Here is a 19,166-nt window from a genome sequence, read left to right as displayed (position 1 = left end):
TTGATTGATTACGATATCGACTTTGCTTTATTGTTTTTTGTTTTTTATTTTTATTTTTATTTTTATTTATGTTTTAATAATATAATATACTCTTTGTCAAAAAAATAATATAATATAGGTCAAATGCATTTAAAGGTCTTTTAAGTTTTTCGTTTTTTTCAAAGTGATCATTTAAGTTTCAAAAGTCTCAAACAAGTATTTTTAGTTTTTGAATCGTTTCAAACAAGTCATTTTAGAAGATGATGGTGATGATTCAGATGATAGCAACAAAGAACATTATTCACCGTTTGTCATGCCTAAAAAGATGACTAATTTTAAGTGGATGTTAGGAGCCAGATTTAGTACCAAAGATGAGTTCAAGGAAGCAATTACCAACTATGTTATCTACAATAGGACTTGTTTGAAACGATTCAAAAACTAAAAGGACTTGTTTGGAACTTTTGAAATTTAAAGGACCACTTTAGAAAAAACGAAAAACTTAAAGAATCTTTAGATGCATTTGACCTATAATATACTCTTTCTTGTTTTAAATTTTGTTTAATTACAATTTTAGTTCTCTTTAGTCGTTTTTTTTCTCTTTTCAATAATAACGATAGAGGATGCAACTCATTTTTTTCGTCATTGTGCTTATTTTTGTCAAGTTTAGATCGCTGTTTATGATTGGTTAGAATTTGTCATGGTCAATATGTACCATACTTTTGATTATTTCATTTGAATCTACTTAAATATATTTGTCTTTATGTTATAAAATTACACAGGTTTGATCCTTTTTTATATTTTTAGACTAAAAAATTGTGATGTAACGTATTTTAAAAGATGTATCATAGGACTTGATACGAAATGATCAACAATTATAAAATTATTATAAAAATATCTACAAACTTCAATTTAAATATGATATATCATCAATTTTTAGTTAAAAAAATTGAAAGAGGAACCGAAACATATTAATTTTAAAATTGGGGACCAATTATTTGAATGAGTGAAAATAAGAGGATCAAAGCTGTAATTAGCTCTTTTAGTTTTTCATGAAAAATATATTCACTTACTTTTATGCTTTTTCATAGAAAATAATATTTTGGAAAACAATTAATTTATTATCCCGAGAGAGAAAAAAATTATAATCTTTTTATTTAGAAAACAATCAAGAAAACTATTTTATACTCCTATCCCTTTTTTTAAACTGCCAAGAAGAACTTTTATTAATTAAGATGAAAAATGAGATAAATACAAGTGATACTAAAACTCATTATGAGATGTCAATGTGAACATATAACTCTGTTGGTAAGGAAGAAGACTATTTTTTTTTTGTCAAATTTTCTAATAGTAAGTTTCTAATAGCAAGAATTGCACGCATTAAGTGTGAGAGTGAGAAATTATAGGTTTGAACTCGCTTTCTAACACGGTAAATGTTTGTGCATCCCCGAATTGAGTAATTGAGTTGTACGTATAGAACAAGACTCCTATATTTATAGAGAGTAAGATCAAGACTTCTATATTTTTAAATGTTTTAATTTAATTATAATATATATGATATGATGACAAGGATGTCGTATCATTAAAAAAAGTCAGCTCATCACAAAATTGAGTGAGAAAGTACAAAATAAAAAAGGAGTAAACTTGACCAAAAAAAAAAAGAAGAATTGATTTAATTTAAATGAGGAAAAATTCAATTATATCTCAAAGTGGTTGGTCTGAGTGGTAAGGAATTCAAACACCTAAAACATGGATGAATGGTTTTATCTTTAACTCTTGTCAGTGAAAAATATAGGTTGAAAAGAAAGAACTCAACTAGTATGTCCAACAAATTTCTCGATTGAGATTAACTACCACCCACTTCATACCTTATAATATGATTATCAATGAAAAAATTACTAGTTCTTTCGTCAAATTTCGAGTTGGGAACAAAGTGTTGAAATTTTCTTCCGACTTGCGCACAATCTATTCTATTGCTAGTCATGTTGCTAATAAAATAAGTGAAAGTTCGAATTTTCAAATTTGTAGGTCACCATGATTTTATCTATCAAACATACCGTGATACCAAACATGCATTCTAATACTCAAGAAAAAACAAAAGTTGAACTTGAATTTATCAAATGGCTGGTGAACCGTGAACGTATAGTATCTTTACACCAGTTACGTGTACTCAATTTGAAAAGATAAGTTATTGCTGAAGTATTGTTTGAAAACATCATTTCCTTTTCCGTGAATTCTAACTTCATCTAGTAATGAAATGAATGATACACGAAAAAACTCTAAACATAATCTTTCACTCTGAGAATGATTTATCTTAACCATTACAAGGAAGTTTAAAACTTAGCAAACTGTTACATAATTGTATTAACTTGTTGATTTTGCATTGACCATGATTTGAAGTTAGCACTCATATCAAACCAAACACTATAAACAAGTATACCAATCTAAATCTAAATTTACAAATGTACATGAAGAGAAACAAAACAAAAAAAACCTTCATGAAAATTTCAATGATCCACTCCAAATTGTTACTACCATCATTGTACACTGCAGCTGAATACATGAAAGGAAAAAAAAAATCATATGATGAATTTGACTATTGTAAAGTTTGATCAATTCAGATATTCATATAGGAAAGATAAAACAACACAATTACCTTTGATATTCATTGAACATAGTTTCAGGAGGCACCAATATTAAGATTTGAAGTTGAACAACAAATGAAAATTATACATTTGATACACTATGAATACCATGAAAAAAATTCTGTTTCCTTTTTGTGACTTACAACATAATAGAATACACATCAGAAAGTAACGCTAAACATTTTTGACACAGATTCCTTTCCATCAACTATCATGACGCGAAGATGAACTATGTAGCAGAGCCTTGTCATCTTCTCTTGTTGGTTGTAAAGGAACAGCTCCATTGTGATTCTCAGCATCTGAACTAGTAGATGGTTTTGCACCATTGGTAATCATGTTTTTCAACCAAGAAGCTTGAAATCTTGGGGATGACTCCCCCCTGTTTGAATTGTTGGGGGAATCGGGACCTGTTTTGATATTGTTTGTAACATTGTTAGTAACGTTGTTTGTAACGCCTAGGAGGAACCTGTATGCTACTTTGCTTGCTGATACAATCTCTGTTTTCGCTTGTCGGAACTGCAATAACCAGGTCATATTATTAGTTAGTGCATAGGTTTTCTCAAAATATATCACAATGCCAGTACTGGTATAATAACCTATGAAGCCCATACACTTGATACAACAGATACAAAATAATACGGATACAAGAACATGCAAAATATACATAGATAGGAGGATATATGACCTAGGTACTTCAAAAGCTTATAAAAAAATATACATACTTTACATAGTTCATTAGTCCTTTTTAAAGCAAGTCTTGACAAAGAATATACTCTTAATTTTTTGTTCACAGCATGACAAAGAATAACGTTGTGCAAGAAGATTTCGGACAAGTTTTGAAGTTGAATATAAATATCATAAGTATCGAAAAGGCGTGTCTCCCAAAAATAAATCAGTCAATGATTTTCTTTTGAAATATGAAAATATTTAGAGGGCACCCTTTGGATACACCTTGAGGAGTATGGAAGGCATGTTGGTATCAGATGAAACCGATTCTTTAGCAATTTTGGAGTATCTAAGCTCCATAGCAAATAATCAATAGCCACAGAATTTGAAGTATTTAAAGCCAAAAACACAAGAAAATCCAGGCTCCAATGACACAATTCAAGGAAATATTTAACACCGCATAAAAGCATTTTGAAATTTATAACTTACCCGTAATGCCGTATTCCCAGCAACTTCCATGGCAGTATCACCAGCATTAGCAAACCTATTAACCCAACCTGTGATGAAATGAAAGTTGTAAGAATACACAGGGAAAGCTAAAAAGAAACGTACAGAAGCAATAATTCACATGCTGGATTGCTGCTAAAACTTCAGTCACTTGACATAAAATGGGCATGGGCACATCATCAAATTATATCATAATACATTTCTATTCTTCTTTCAAAAAAAGATAATACATATCGACTCTAAAACCATGAGTTTTTTCTGTGTTGAAGCCACCTAATTTCACTTTCCAGATTCGAGCATTTCTCACACTGGCCTATGCCCTATAACACTAATTAACTCAGCATGACCATGTCCCAACTTGACCCTATATTCCCAAGACAGTGATAGCAGCAACTCAAGCCAAAAGCACTTTTGTTCTTTAAAATAAAATGCATATTAATGCAAAACAATAGCCAAGTTTGGTACATCTATCTGTTTCTATCATATAAAACTAGCACAAAATGCAACTGAATACAATTCAGCTTAGAGTCTATTAATGAGTATATACCTATCTAAATGGATCAAGTTCTCTCAATGATAAGAATCATATTATAATAGGAGAAGCAATAATTAAGACAGAAACGTCACAGGTAAAATCCAGCATAACAAGGATTTACATGATATAGCCCTAAATATAACAGGGGGGAACACAACTCAATTCCACGACAAAATAATGGAGATTTTTGTAGAATCTTCAAGCATTCAACACATTTAAGATCAAAATTAATTAAAAATTTCTCGTAAGTGATTGATAAAAATCAAAATAAAGTTCTTTGAAGGGGCAAGCATAGTGCAACTTGAAAGGATTTAGAAGAGGGAAAACGGGGCAAATTGAGACTAAGATATTGGAGAAAGATCCCTCAGAAATGCCAAGTTTCAACCGGGGAGGGAGCATGGCACAAAAATCAAAACGGGTTTCTCAACCTTTTCATTCTCTGAAAAAGGGAGCCCTGCTTTGATAACAGTGAACGCCCAAGCTCCTTTCAGATTACTAAAATTTTCATCATCGGGAAATTTTTTCTACCAAGAACAATTGGTGCTTTAAATAAAAAATAAGATCAAAAACTTCTGTTTGTATCGGTGGAAAAAAAACAGAGCATTCTGAAACTCCACCTTCTACGTTAGGAGCTTAGTGACTTCGTGTGTATCTGAATTCTAAAGAAAACACTCTTGACTCTACTAAGGAACTCTACCCTGTAAATGGGTAACTCAAGAAAAACAAACCGTATGATACCTCCTTCAAATTATCACGGCAACATTCGGTAGCTGGTGAAAACAGGAGTCCAAGGTTGGACCCTTTTCTGGAGAGTGCATATTAGGGTATCCAAAATATTACAAGTTTATCTTTTACCATAAAAAAGTGATAATGCACAGTTCGATCATATTTACCTGGAAGTTTTGGTACATCGAGCCGTTCACAGAATTCATCACAGAAGTGGTTGCAGTTTTTGGACAACAGATCATATGCAGTTCCAGGCCACTCTCTACTGAGTTCTCTTATTATTTGATTTACCTTGAAAATGGGAAAGTTTGTTTTCCCTAGAACAATGGATTCACGATAGGTATACATTGGATTCTGTCCAGATGGGCAGCTAAAAACTCCACTACCTTGCTCGCAGTATCCAAATGACCATTCATCTTCTCCAAAAACCTGTCACAGCAGAACAAACAACCTTATTAAGTCGGCATGTGACAGAACAATAGGTTTATCATAGTATCAAGGGAGCCATATAAGAGTACAGATAACAGAAACAAATATCCAAACCACTATTGCAGTTTTATTTATCATTGTTTTATTATTTTCCTCATAATTGAAGACAACAATAGTATGAGTAGAACGTTTTGATTACAAGATTATCCCCATACATATGGTTTTCATTGGCCGCATCACACGTCTATTAACATTTCTTGTAACCATTCTTGTCAGATGCTAAAATTACACACAGACACTTAATCATACCTAATAATTTGTAGATAATTGCTCTTAATTTCCTCAATAACATTGTAAATCAAGTAATTCATCTTTGAAAGCAAGGCAGAAAATAGCACAATTATATATCCATCTTAAACACTAGTATGTCATACTTATTGTTTAGGGCTGCTCCACTTTTTACAACAAAGAAAGACACGTCCACAAGTAGCATCTAGAATTTTTCTGGAAAATAAGTTATCAAATTCTCACTAATTAACAGCATACTCTCTATTCATGCCTACAGCAGAATGAATGGACCAGATATAGATACACCACCATAGATGCATGCAAAACATACACCCATTCACTTGTTTAGCTAGTTATTTGCTTTCAATTAACCTACCTAACACAAACAACACCACAAACAAAACAAAACAAAAAAAGGGACAGGGATTACAAAATGAAGAATGAATTTGAATCTAAGCTCTTAACTCTAAAGCTACACAACTAAAGCCAAAGAGAGACACCTCAAAATCGCAGTGAAGTCACACATTGAGCAATATTCACACTCACATCACACTATCAACCATGGACACCAATGACTGATGACCACACTAACACGTCGACACCGATAATAATTTGAGAAAATGATATAATTGAATGTAGTTAATGGGTCTGTATCATGATAGATACGGCCACATGGACATGCCTTCAATCAAAAGTGCTAGTGTAGCACTCACATACAATGAAGCACTAACACAAACACACCAACACTGGTAAAAATGAATTAATTGAACCTTATCACACTTGTATAGGTGTCGTGCCAAAAGCTGAAATGCATTGAATCAAAAGTGTATGTGCTACGGAGCACTCACATACTCCGTAGCACATACACTTCTGATGGAAGACATGTTACTGTATGATACCAACCTGACACCGGCACATTGAATGTGTTCAATTAATTCATTTTTTCAAATTTTAACCGGTGTCCATGCGTCAGTATCGTGTCATGTGTCTGTGTGAGTGATTCGTAGCTCACATATCAAAATTTACACACAAAAATAAACCAAACAAAACAAAATCCTGGATCCAATCAAAACAACAGTAACAGCCCTAAACAACAACATCAACAACAAAAACATCATCATAATCATAAATTTCCACAAAAACAAAACCAGAGTAGTTTGAGAATCAAACCTGAACAGCACTATGAAAAATGCCACCAAGACCAATACCATCCTTAAAGATCTTATTGATCTGAAGAATGGTATTATTAGCTTTCTCGGATCCACTATTCGTTACATCATATATATGCAGTATCACATCCGTCATCTTTCAAACCAAAAAAAATCCAAACTTTCTTCAAACCCACTTCACTTTTTCTCTATAAACCCTAATTACCCTTCTGGGTATCTCAAAAAATGATTCGATTTTTTTTCAAGAATCAGAATCAAAAACCCTAATTTTTTTGCTCTTATATGGAGAATTGAAGCGAGATTTAACCTTGGGATTGTGAAAAACAAAACCCTAAGCAAAAAATTTCTCACTTTAATTGAAGATTTTTTTTTTCTTTGGATTGTGAATTTATATTGGTTGAGCGAGGGAAGAAGAGAGAGAAAGAGTGTTGTGTGTGTTTGTGTGTGATTTGAGAAAAATAATAAATTGGATAAGAAAATTAAAGAAAATGGAAAGAAAGAAAAAAGTAAAAGTGAGACAATTAAGAGTCTTTTTATGTCCGAAAAAATAAAATTGACCGTGTAATTCTTTCAAAGCAAAATCTAGTGCAATTCATTTATTAAAAGAAAAAAAAAATCTAGTGCAATTCAATTTAAAAAACTTTACTAGTAATTTTTTGACAAAAAAAAAAACTTTACAATTTTTTTTTTGAAAATTCGGTATCCGATACAAGGACCAGCTAATTTGAGGAACCAATTCCACCGTCCACTTGCTCTAAGCTAGAGCAAAGCTATGTATGAACTTACCCACCGAAATTGGCACAAGAGGGGAATCAAACCAAAGACCTTGAAAGGAGTACACTCCAAGATCCCAAGTCAACCATTAGACCAACCCCGAATGGGTAAAACTTTAATAATTTAATCTTTGACATTTTATTTTTTGAACATCTTGACATTTTATTAGATGGTAATATATTAGTTATCGTAAGCTTAACTCAGTTGGTATAAACAATACATAATATATGTAAGGTCAGGGTTCAACTCCGACCACCACCAAAAAAATATGGTAATATTTAGTCATACACATGTGTTATAATGAGTTAAATTATATGATCACGATCTTCGTCAATAAAACTCAGATGGTATGAACATTACATAATAAATATAAGGTATGTGGTTTAATATAAATTCTCCATTTATTCATCTTAAAAATATTTGATCAAGGTTTCGTGCAACTAGGATTATTTTTTTTGCAATCATGCAATCGATCATTGGTAAATTGCTCAATCAAATGATTTCAATTTCAGTTTAGTATGTTGGTTATAAACTTATTATCAATAGATTGTGACTACGAATGCCGAAAACTCCGATAGAAAAAAATTACACTTTAAAATTAAGTGAACTTCTTTTTTGAAGAAATAAATTAACTAATTTGTCTCCCCTATTAAATAGGATTTAATTTTTAAATAAATATAAAAAAATCAACATCCATTCAATCATATCATTTTTTGATAACACATTTTTAGATTCATTTTTAAAATATCATTATATTGATCTCCTTCAAAAAAAAAAAATCATTATATTGATCTATTTGACATAAATTAATTAGATGTATGTGCAAAAAAAACTTACACCATCAAAGCGTAGAAGTTAGCCTCTAACAATATGAAGAATAATTTGAATATTAAATTTTTTATTGGAAATTTGAATGTTAACTTAAATGATTAATAAATTGAGTCTCAAGAAAATTATCAAGGATTCAGGCGAAATTCATTTTATTTTAGATAGACAAAACGATAAATAATCATTAAAATTCACACATATAAAAAATGGAGGGTCAGGAATTGAAACTTTGATCTTAATATCTCATCTAACGATTTTGATATTTTTATCAATTTAGCTGGATTTGTAGACAGTCCGGTTCAAATTTTGTTCATGAAATAAATATTAAATTTGTTTTGTTTACGTCCCGTGAGCATAGCTCAGTTAGTAGGACAATATATTATTATATGCAGGGGTTGAGGTTCAAATCCTAGACACACACCCCACTTATTCAACTTATAAGGTGAATATGACCTTTTTTTTTTTTGTCAAATAGTCTGATAGATAAGTAAAGTGTCTGAGATTCAAACTTCAACCTTTACATATAATAATGTATTGTCCTATCAATTCAACTATGCTCACGGGACCTTAAATTGTACTATACGAAAATTATGGGATATGCCATTTTCTTTACAGCTGGATATCACTTGTGGGTCGTGTTTGGTTGATGATTTATCAACGGGTGCAGGAAAATGTGGGACCCACTTCGTCATGGTGATGGAAGATATCATTAACGGTCACACAGAACAGCTACTACATGCGATAATTGAAATGTCGAAATTGACCTCCGTTTTCGAATTTTTGGGGACGTGTCGGGAAAATTAGGATAGTTTAGTTAGTTGAGACTTGAGGGGAAGAAGAAAAAAAATATACAGTTGACACTTGACACACAATCTAATTTTGTTTTTGCTAGTGAGTAGTGACACATGCAATAATCTATCTATCCACATATGTTTATTTATCTAATCTTTTTATTAGAAAATTTACCTTTATGGTCCCAAACCTAAATAAAAAGAATTATTTAGGCACACCTATATAGCAATACATATTATTCTTTCTTTCAAAAAAAAAAGGCAATACATATTATTTAATTATTTTTAGGTTAAATAAGTTTTTTTTATCTTTATAAATATTTAAAATTTTGATTTTTTTTTTAGGAAATCTAAAATTTTGTTTTTGATTGCTTAAAAAAGTTCAGAAAATTTTGGTCCCAAAATGTTTTTTGTCGTAGTTTTTCATTTCTCCGATAGAGTGATTGATGCTGAGGAAAAAACTATGTCCCTCAACAGTGGACTTCCTAAATTCTCCGATAGAGCGTTATGTAAGGTTGTGTTTGGATTTTTTGAGCTACACTAATAAATGCATTAAAATAAATATAGTTGTAAAAAGGTAAATAAATAAAAATGCAAAAGAAAAGCTTGTTCGATTAGTTGTATGTGTAAGTTGCAATGTATGATCTCAGTATTTATAGTAAAAATTAAGCCTACTAACCAAATGATATGACCTACAAACAATGATGAGTATTTGCTCGTATGATTTTGTGGGTTGTGCGTTATAACTCTCTTGCTAGTGGAATTGTGACACCCTGTGTTCGGTTTCAGCTTCCCCTCCTCAACATGATATGTTGATGGTGTCCTTCGGTGTGAAGCTCCACAAAAGATTGTGACTTCTCCATCACTTTTCAAAGTGGTTAGTGGTGCTAAGAATAGGGAATGCGGGTTTATCACATCATTGTTCAGTCCCATTATGTTTTGTATCAGTTTTGAGGCTCTAAAGACACGTGCTATGAGTTAGTGGCCGTAGAAAAGAATCATCTCCTTCATTCGGCTACTCTAGCATCCCCTAACCTTCCCTCAGCTGGGGCATTATCTTGGAGTTCTCTTCCCCTACTAGTCTAATCCCCTATTTTCCAAGATCAACTAACATTATGACTATTTTTAGAAAGAAACACCAATTAAAGCCCTTCAAAAATCACTAAAATGCAAGTCGTTAAGCAGAAAAACGAAGTACTCAATGGTTAATAAATTACAATTTACTGGTTAATTAAATAAATTAGTGGTTAATGAATTGCCCATATACTTTGTTCATTTTATGACTATGTTAAACAAGTGTTTGAAGTACTCTAATTGGTTAATGAGAGCAAATTTGTTAAAATCGAGTTTTAACTCGTAAATTTATCTAATTTCACATTTTTTTTATGTATGAGTTTTGATGGAGAATTTAACAAATGTACTAAATTATCATCGCGTGATAAAATTTTTAAGTTTGTTTTCACATGAATTGTAAAATTTCCACTCAACTACTATAGTTATAACTAGGATGTAAAAATTGGGGGTTGCACTTGGCAATAATTGATTCACAATTAACGAAGCAAAAACATACTCCCTCTGTTTCATATTAGATGACATGTTTGACAATATGCAATTTTGACCAAACATAATTTAATCATATTTTTCTACTAATATACAAAGATAAATAATATCATATAAGATGTTGGATTCGTCTCGATCAATATTTTTAAAATATTAAATTTTCATAATTTTTTCAAATAGATAATTAAAGATATTAAAGTTAAAAAATATACATCGGTATGTGTATCAAAGTCAACTAGATCATCTAATATGGAACAAAGAAAGTATAAAAGAGGGATCATGTCATGTTTGATTCCCTTCTCTTTTGCTACTTGGTAGACGTGTCTAGAGCCTTTAAAACGTTCTAACAAAATGGATGATCCCAAAATGTCTAGATACAATCATCTCGCTTCTTTGATTACACCCTTGAGTTAAGTGTCTATTGAAAGTTTGATTGCATGTTAAAACTATTGTCACAAAAGTTGTAATATAATATATTTAAAAGAGAAATGATATTTGTACAATCATTATGTGACAATTTTTGGACAACTTTCTCTCTCATACTCACATTAGATTCTTATTCTCTCTCTTTCTTTTTCTCTCTCCATTGTTTTTGATCAATAAGAATGAGAGAAAAATAAGGTTGTCACCAAAGTTGTCATCAATTGGATATACAAATATCACTTCTCTATTTAAAACTATTACAGATTAAATAATTAATATTAAATAGAGTCCTAAAAATTCAAGTTAATAACCATTCAAGACTATACCAATTTATGAATATTCGTAAACAAATAAAAAACATTAAGAACAAATATTAACAAATTAGACATCAATATCATGACTGAAATGTCTCATCCATCCTTTATTTCCACTCCCTCTAAAGAGTTTAACAACTCTACATCTTCGTTAATAAAATAAAAAAAATACAAACAAAAAAAATTATAGGTTTAAATATGCAATCCGTACCTGTAATTTGAACGCATTTTGATTTTCGTCCATGTAAAAAAAAAAAATTTAAAAACATCCTTGCAAATTTTTTTTTGTTTTAAAAAGGTCCCTGACCCCACTTTTTTTGCTGACATGGGATGGTTTTGGCCACGTGGCAGTTGCTGACTGTGCAACTTTTGCCACGTGGCAGTCCACGTCATTATTTTTTATTTTTTTTAAATCTGAAAATAAATTAAAAAATCATAAAAACATTCCAATTTTTTTTTTAAATATGAAGAAAAAAATTGGAAATTAGTGTTTTAAAAATCTAGAAATAAATTTAAGAAAAATAAAATAAAAAATTATATAATCTAAAAATTTATAACTTTTGAAAATATAATTTAATTTTCAGAATTAAAAAAAAATGAATTTTCGAAAATTTAATTTTCAGTTTTTTTTATGATTTTTAAATTTATTTTCAGATTTTTTTAATTTAAAAAAATGAATTTTCAGAATTTTGAAAAAAAATATTTTTTTAATTAAAAATCGAAAATTTAATTTGCAGATTTTTTTTTTTATTTTTTATGATTTTTAATTTTATTACAGATTTTTTTAATTTAAAAAAAAATTGAATTTTCAGAATTTTGAAGAAAAAAATTTAATTTTCAGTTTTTTTTCTCCAATTTTTAAATTTTTTATGACACCGTTGGATGTGCCGGAGTGGAAGTGGGATAACATTTCTATGGATTTTGTAACGAGTTTACCGAACACTCCGAGAGGACATGATGCCATTTGGGTTGTGGTCGACAGGTTGACGAAGTCGGCGCACTTTATTCCAATTAATATCAGTTATCCGGTAGCTCAGTTGGCGGAGATTTATATTCATAATATTGTGAAGCTACATGGTGTACCGTCGAGTATTGTGTCGGATAGGGATCCGAGGTTCACTTCTAGATTTTGGAAGAGCTTGCAAGATGCATTGGGTTCGAAGTTGAGGTTAAGTTCGGCTTATCATCCGCAGACAGATGGTCAGTCGAAGAGGACGATCCAATCATTGGAGGATTTGCTGATAGTGTGTGTACTTGAGCAAGGTGGAGCTTGGGATAGTCACCTACCGTCGATAGAGTTCACATACAACAACAGTTACCATTCGAGTATTGATATGACACCGTTCGAAGCTTTGTATGGTCGGAGGTGCAGGACTCCTTTATGCTGGTTTGAGTCAGGAGAAAGTGTTGTGTTGGGACCGGATTTGGTTCATCAGACTACAGAGAAAGTCAAGATGATAAGGGAAAAGATGAAAGCGTCGTAGAGTCGACAGAAGAGTTACCATGGCAAGCGTAGAAAGGCCCTTGAGTTTCAAGAGGGAGATCATGTGTTTCTGAGAGTTACTCCTATGACGGGTGTAGGACGTGCATTGAAGTCTAAGAAGTTGACTCCAAAGTTCATTGGTCCGTATCAGATATCTGAGAGGGTTGGAACAGTGGCATATAGAGTGGGTTTGCCACCGCATCTTCTGAATTATTTAGAGTCTTTTATATGATTTTAAATAATATTTGTTGATTATGTGGTGTGCATTATTTTATTATATAGTTTATTTTAATATAATTAGAATAATGTGTGAATTAATATTATTTTGGAGTTTGGGGGGTTATGTTATAATTAATAGAATTAAGGGGGAGTTAAGTGAAATTAAGGGGTGTTAAGAATAGGAGTTAGGAAATAGAAAGAGAAGTCAGAGAAACAGTTTTATGTACAAGCAGTTTGGGAGAAAACCAGAGAAAGCCAAGAGGAGAACCAAGAAGGGAGATTTTGATTTTGAGAGCTTTTCTTTCTGCAAAATTAAGGTAAGGGTGAGGTTTACTTCAGTAGTGTAGATGTTTAATTATGATTTTTTTTGGATTTAACAGGTTTATGATAGAAATTGGGAATTGAGTTAGGTTTTGGATTTCTTTGATTTTGGATGAATTGAGGGTAGGAACCCTGTTTTGATGTTAGAAATAGGTTCTGAGTGCATACAGTATTTCATTTCACATCTGTAAACTGATTTGGGGAGTGAAATTGAGAAAATTGAGATTTTGGGGAAAAACCTGCATTCTGCCCGTACTGCTGTTCATCGCTCGCCTCGCGAGTAGACTTAGCTCGCCATAGCGAGTGAGCAACTTCATAGCTCGCCTCGCGAGCAAGACAACTCGCCATGGCGAGTACCTGTGAGAAAACCTGACTTTTTGAGTTGTTGTTATAAGGTATAATTTGGTTAGTTTTAAGTGCCTAGATGATTTTAGAGAGGACTGTGACAATTTTCAGATTAAAGAGATGAATAAGGAGCTTAAAATTGAAGTTTTAGTGAGAAAAATGTCAAAACTCCCGAGAGCAGCCTTTTCTAGTTCGCCTTGAACTCGCCATAGCGAGTGACCCATTTTCATGAGTTCGCCATAGCGAGTAGATGTACTCGCGAGGCGAGTAGTCCAGTTTCAGAGCTGTTTGTTATTTAGTTGAATAATGTTGAGTGAATTTGATGTATGAGCATGATTATGATTAGTTGTGCATTTTCTGGAATTATTGAATTGATTATGATGATCTGTTGTTAACTGTGATGTATGTTTTTATTTAATTAAATCATACATGTTGTTGAATTATGGAGTTGTAAGTCATATATACATATATGCATTGTCGAGTTGTATGTAGATATACACAGGTGGAGTCAGTTGCATAAGCATAAAAGCGGGAGGGCTCTGGCCCTGGAACGCCTTGTCGTTCAAAGCGGGAGGACTCATGTCCTGGAACACTTATTGTTCAAAGCGGTGAGGGCTTATGCCCTGATGAATGCTTTAACCATTCAATATCCGATGAGGGCTACTGCCTGTAAATTGGTACCACATGCATGTGCATTGTCAAGGAGTCTTAGTATAGTTGTCGAGTAGTTGCATGAGTCGATGTTGTTGGTTTTTATTACCATTTATTGTTGATGTTGTTAATGATGATATATTTATATATTGAGGAATTATTATTATGTTAGGGTGTTAGATTCAATTGATGAATTTTGTATCTATATTTATTGTTGTGAATCTCACCCCTTCTGCTTGAAAATGTTGTCATTCTTATGGGTAACTTGCAGGTGATCCTGAGTAGTTGGTGGTGGCTCAAGTGTCTAGGGCTCTGATACGTACGGGATGGGATTTAATTGCTTATTTTTATTCCTATGTATCAAATTTTGGAACATGCTGATGTAGCCCTTATTGTTGTTTGAATTACTTTGATGATGTTTTTATGCCAAGATTATTTTATGGAGAATTAAACAATTATTGTTGTTGCTTTTGATGCAAATATTCCGCTGCAAATTAATGATGTTTTTGAAGGTTGTTTATTAAATAATTTTATATTCTATTTAAGAAATTTTGAAAAGTAGTGTGACATACCCGTTTCGGTGTTAAACTCTGATGTTAATTTATTATTTAATTGCTTTGGGATAACGGGGTGTTACAAAAACCATGCCACTTCAACTGAAAAGTGGGTCAAGGGACCTTTTTAAAACAAAAAAAAAATTACTGGGATGTTTTTAATTTTTTTTTTACAAGGACGAAAATCAAAACGCGTTCAAATTACATGGACGGATTGCTTATTTAAACCAAAATTATACGAACATCAAATAACACCTCACAATAATGTCATGTCGTATTCTATATATAAAAAAAGGCTTGCCATATTTTCTAAATTTGATCAACAAAATAAATATGTTAAAATAGGATTTTGATCCTCTAAAATGAATAAAGTGAGAAAATCAAGAGTTGTTATTTTAATTATTGGTTAATATTATTCAATATATATATATATATATATATATATATATATATATATATATATATATATATATATATATATATATATATATTCTAAAGTGAGTTGCTCACTTTAAAAAAAAACGAATCGTTAAATATGATTGGATGCCATTTTTAATGCCAAATCGAATACATATATGATAAAGAAGAAAACCAAATAAATACAAGAAATACTAAAGTCCAAAAGACACTAAAAAGATCCACAACAATAAAGTCAACCAAAAACAAGAAAACAAATAAATAAACCGGTGTCCCTAAATGTATCAGGTTACACTTAAATGCATTTAAAAGTTAATCATAAGATTAAAATTACCCTTACTCGTAATTTTTTCAAAAACACTTTTCATCTCTCACTCTAAAACATGAAGCCGCTCAAGGAAGGAAGCACAAAGATCCAAGAAAGCAAATTGGGGTCCCTCAAGCCTTTGAATATCAAGTAGATATTTCTCCTCAGTTTTGTACAACTACAAAAGATATTAACACAACTTGAGAATGTTCTTGAGAAAAAATTTACAGATGAATTAGTCATCAACAAGAAAATATCAATCATCTGGCATAAAATATAATAATACTAGTAAACTATGAAGTGTGTACTCCCTACGTCCCATATTTTATGACATAGTTGACTTCGTTACAGATGTCAATATACAATTTTGATCTTAAATATCTTTAATCTATTAGAAAAAAACGAAAGCAACCCATAATTACCAATAAAAATTTAAACATGAAAGCGATAGAATTCAACACTGACAAAAATTGAACATCAACACGCTTTCAATCTGAAGTATCAATGCACAACTGCACATAAACATCTACTTTTTTCGTGGTTAAATGTGAGTTGCATGTTTTCTAATATATTCCCCAACATATAATTTCTTCAAGAAATCATTTGATTGCATGTTCAAAGAACCAAAGTATAACAACAATGACTTAAAGATGTCAATCAAATTATCTATACTAAAAAAATAGTATGTTGGATGAAGATTTTTTTGAAGACCCTTCAACTTTAGGTTCAAACTACTACTAATGTTTAACAAAGGGTTGTGTTTGTTCATGAGCATCAATGAATGAGAATGAAAAAGTTAATACCTATGAATCACAGATACCGATACATTGAAACCATTGATAATTTAAGAAAATCATATAATTCAGTATAATTATATGTGTGGATGTCATGTCAAATATAACATACGTCCGATACCAGGACACATTTAATCCGAAGTATGTTCGTGCTTCATAGATTAATACTACACCAATAATTAAACAATTCATTTAAATCTAAATGAAACAGATTAGGGTTTATCATGATAACTACCTGCAATTCAAACTTGACTACAGTTGACTTAGGAACAACTTCATTATCATCACTATGCACAGAATCATTAACCATTCCTCCTTGATGACCAGGGATGACAACAGTCCATATGCACTTCATGTTATAGGGTCCAATTTTTTTCCAACAGACATTCAATTCTTGCAGAGCTTTGAGGACGTCAGTCATTATTTCACGAGGTTGGGCTCGAGACTATCACATGTCAACAAACAAAACCAACAGCTTAAAAGAACGAAACAAGAGTCATACTAATCGGTGCCTCAAGAAAACAAAAATTGAAAGAATTTATCTTTAAGATTTTGAAGACATAAATTCAAGACATGCTATATTTGTTTTGGCTAAATTAAACCAGAGATACTTTAAGTTATTTAAATGTAATTCCGTACTAATTAAATCCTTTCATTTAACTAATTGTAACAAGTTAGTCCTCAATTTTTTCCGTACCAATTATGTACTTTAAGTTATTTAATCGTAATAATTTGGGGGATTTCAGATCTTAAAAATGTAAGTTATTCGGAGACTAAACGTTACAATTAAATAACTCAAAAGACTTATGTATTACGAAAAATATTTAAAAGACTAACTTGTTACAATTAAATAACTTAAATGACGTAAGTGATATAAAAAAAACTTAAACTGTTATAACTAGATAACTTAAAGGACATCTGATGTAATTTAACCATTTGTTTTCTTAACAAGTATTTCAGGAATATTTGTTAGCATTTTTCTAAAAGTAATAATCAAAATATTAATTTTTCAGATGACAATAGATTAATACCAACATTTGTAAAAAAAAAAAAAATTAATACCAACAATGTCATGTGTTTACACCCAATGTGAAAAAGAAAGCACATAATAACACATTTAATCAATAAATTGGATAATTCATTGTCAAAAGAGACATGAAATCAGTTGAATCAATCACAAATTTCAAATCAGTATTTCATTAATTAATAGCCAAGAAAAATAAATCATTATGGAAAAAATCTAACAAGTAAAATATTGTACCTGAAGACCAAGGGACCATTTTCCCTCAACAGGGAATTGTTGCCTCATTCCTACTCCTTGATTATCCATATACCTTAGACAGAATAAACAAATCATCAAATCAAAACGGAGGCTGAAAAATAATAAAAAAAAATCAAAATGATATTAGCTAAAAAAATAAATAAAAAAAATCAAATTGAAGAACAAAATCACAAAACGCGGAAAAATGAATGCATACAAAGTAAAAATCCAAAATTATAAATAAAAAGAACAAGAAGCTCGAAGCCTCACCGGCGATTAGAGAGAAAATCGAAGATGCCGAGAGAGAAACCCTACAAAAGTGTGTGAATTTATACTCTAGTGAAGATTCAATTTAGTCCCTTATAATTTTTTGTGTGATATTAATATTATTTTTTTGACTAAGAATACTTTTATCTTCTCTTTATATTATCTTTAAAATAATTACCTTAACAATAAAATAATTATTTTTGACAGAACATGGAAATAATTTTATTAGAAATCAAATTCATCCTAATCAATTTAAATCATTCCTAAGAGACCACAGGAACAAAACATCAAGGGGAAAATCTCAGTTTTGGCTGAAACAAATGCTCCATCAACATCACGCACACACACTTGTACAATTTCAAGATTGCAAAAAAAGAAGCATCAATATTGCATTGAAATCTTCTTTGCCACAGTCATTGCCATTGCACATCAGAAGCTGCACCTGACAAGGAGCTCGATAGCAAGGGGTCCTACGCGTGCGAAGCCGGAGGAGTTTACGGATGACTACTTGCACTTTGAGGAGTTTTCTACTTTATATATTTGTTATTCGCATCTATCATTAAATCTAAGCAAAAGTTTTTGTTAGGTTTTAAAATTAATCGTTCTTTTGTCATGTTTTAAAACAAAGTAGTTTTTTATAAGAAAAATTAATCAAATTTCCGTGAATTTTCATATACCATGATATCAAATGTCTCATCCATTCTAAAATAAAATCTATTCCTCAAGAGTTTAACAACTCTACATTTACATCAATAAGTAAATAAAAATGTATACACACATAAAATCAGACTTCGCAATAATGTCATGGCCATATTTCTAAATTTTATCAACAAAATAAACATAATAAAATATGACTAGATGTGTATGCAAAAGATTTTATCCCTGATAATTAAAATAAGGCTTAAATGTGTGTTTA

At 31.1% G+C, this 19,166-nt stretch overlaps 2 protein-coding genes across 3 annotated transcripts; both read right to left on the bottom strand.

Annotated features, from left to right (window-relative positions):
* Positions 1 to 2,383: 2,383 nt before the first annotated feature.
* Positions 2,384 to 7,410, bottom strand: LOC25496435 (uncharacterized). 2 transcript variants are annotated; one of them, XR_003013261.2, is made up of 5 exons: positions 6,943 to 7,410; positions 5,223 to 5,484; positions 3,777 to 3,844; positions 2,633 to 3,137; positions 2,384 to 2,529 (listed from the first exon to the last, which is right to left on the bottom strand). XR_003013261.2 is itself a non-coding variant. In XM_024786311.2 (4 exons), the coding sequence occupies exons 1-4, from the start codon at positions 7,075 to 7,077 to the stop codon at positions 2,826 to 2,828; spliced, it is 777 nt and encodes a 258-aa protein (XP_024642079.1). In that variant the 5' UTR covers positions 7,078 to 7,410; the 3' UTR covers positions 2,607 to 2,825. The 2 variants fall into 2 exon arrangements, 1 of the variants encoding a protein (XP_024642079.1); XM_024786311.2 differs by lacking the exon at positions 2,384 to 2,529 and having other exon boundaries at positions 2,607 to 3,137.
* Positions 7,411 to 15,902: 8,492 nt separating this feature from the next.
* On the bottom strand, positions 15,903 to 18,061 carry LOC25496434 (SNF1-related protein kinase catalytic subunit alpha KIN10). Its single transcript, XM_013596759.3, has 3 exons — positions 17,984 to 18,061; positions 16,958 to 17,167; positions 15,903 to 16,106 (listed from the first exon to the last, which is right to left on the bottom strand). The coding sequence occupies exons 1-3, from the start codon at positions 18,050 to 18,052 to the stop codon at positions 15,993 to 15,995; spliced, it is 393 nt and encodes a 130-aa protein (XP_013452213.3). The 5' UTR covers positions 18,053 to 18,061; the 3' UTR covers positions 15,903 to 15,992.
* Between the last annotated feature and the right edge of the window lie 1,105 nt (positions 18,062 to 19,166).

Source organism: Medicago truncatula, chromosome 6 (assembly GCF_003473485.1).
Source record: "Medicago truncatula cultivar Jemalong A17 chromosome 6, MtrunA17r5.0-ANR, whole genome shotgun sequence".
NCBI lineage: Eukaryota > Viridiplantae > Streptophyta > Magnoliopsida > Fabales > Fabaceae > Medicago > Medicago truncatula.
This window is presented reverse-complemented; position numbering and strand designations above follow the sequence as displayed.

Coding starts and splice junctions, on each gene's coding strand:
- LOC25496434 (XM_013596759.3), bottom strand. CDS start 18,052: ATGGATAATCAAGGAGTAGGAATGAGGCAACAATTCCCTGTTGAGGGA. Junction 17,168..17,983: donor AATGGTCCCTTGGTCTTCAG/GTACAATATTTT, acceptor GACATGTGATAG/TCTCGAGCCCAACCTCGTGA. Junction 16,107..16,957: donor TAGTCAAGTTTGAATTGCAG/GTAGTTATCATG, acceptor TATCTTTTGTAG/TTGTACAAAACTGAGGAGAA.
- LOC25496435 (XM_024786311.2), bottom strand. CDS start 7,077: ATGACGGATGTGATACTGCATATATATGATGTAACGAATAGTGGATCC. Junction 5,485..6,942: donor TTTTTCATAGTGCTGTTCAG/GTTTGATTCTCA, acceptor CTGCTGTGACAG/GTTTTTGGAGAAGATGAATG. Junction 3,138..3,776: donor CTGGGAATACGGCATTACGG/GTAAGTTATAAA, acceptor TGGTTATTGCAG/TTCCGACAAGCGAAAACAGA.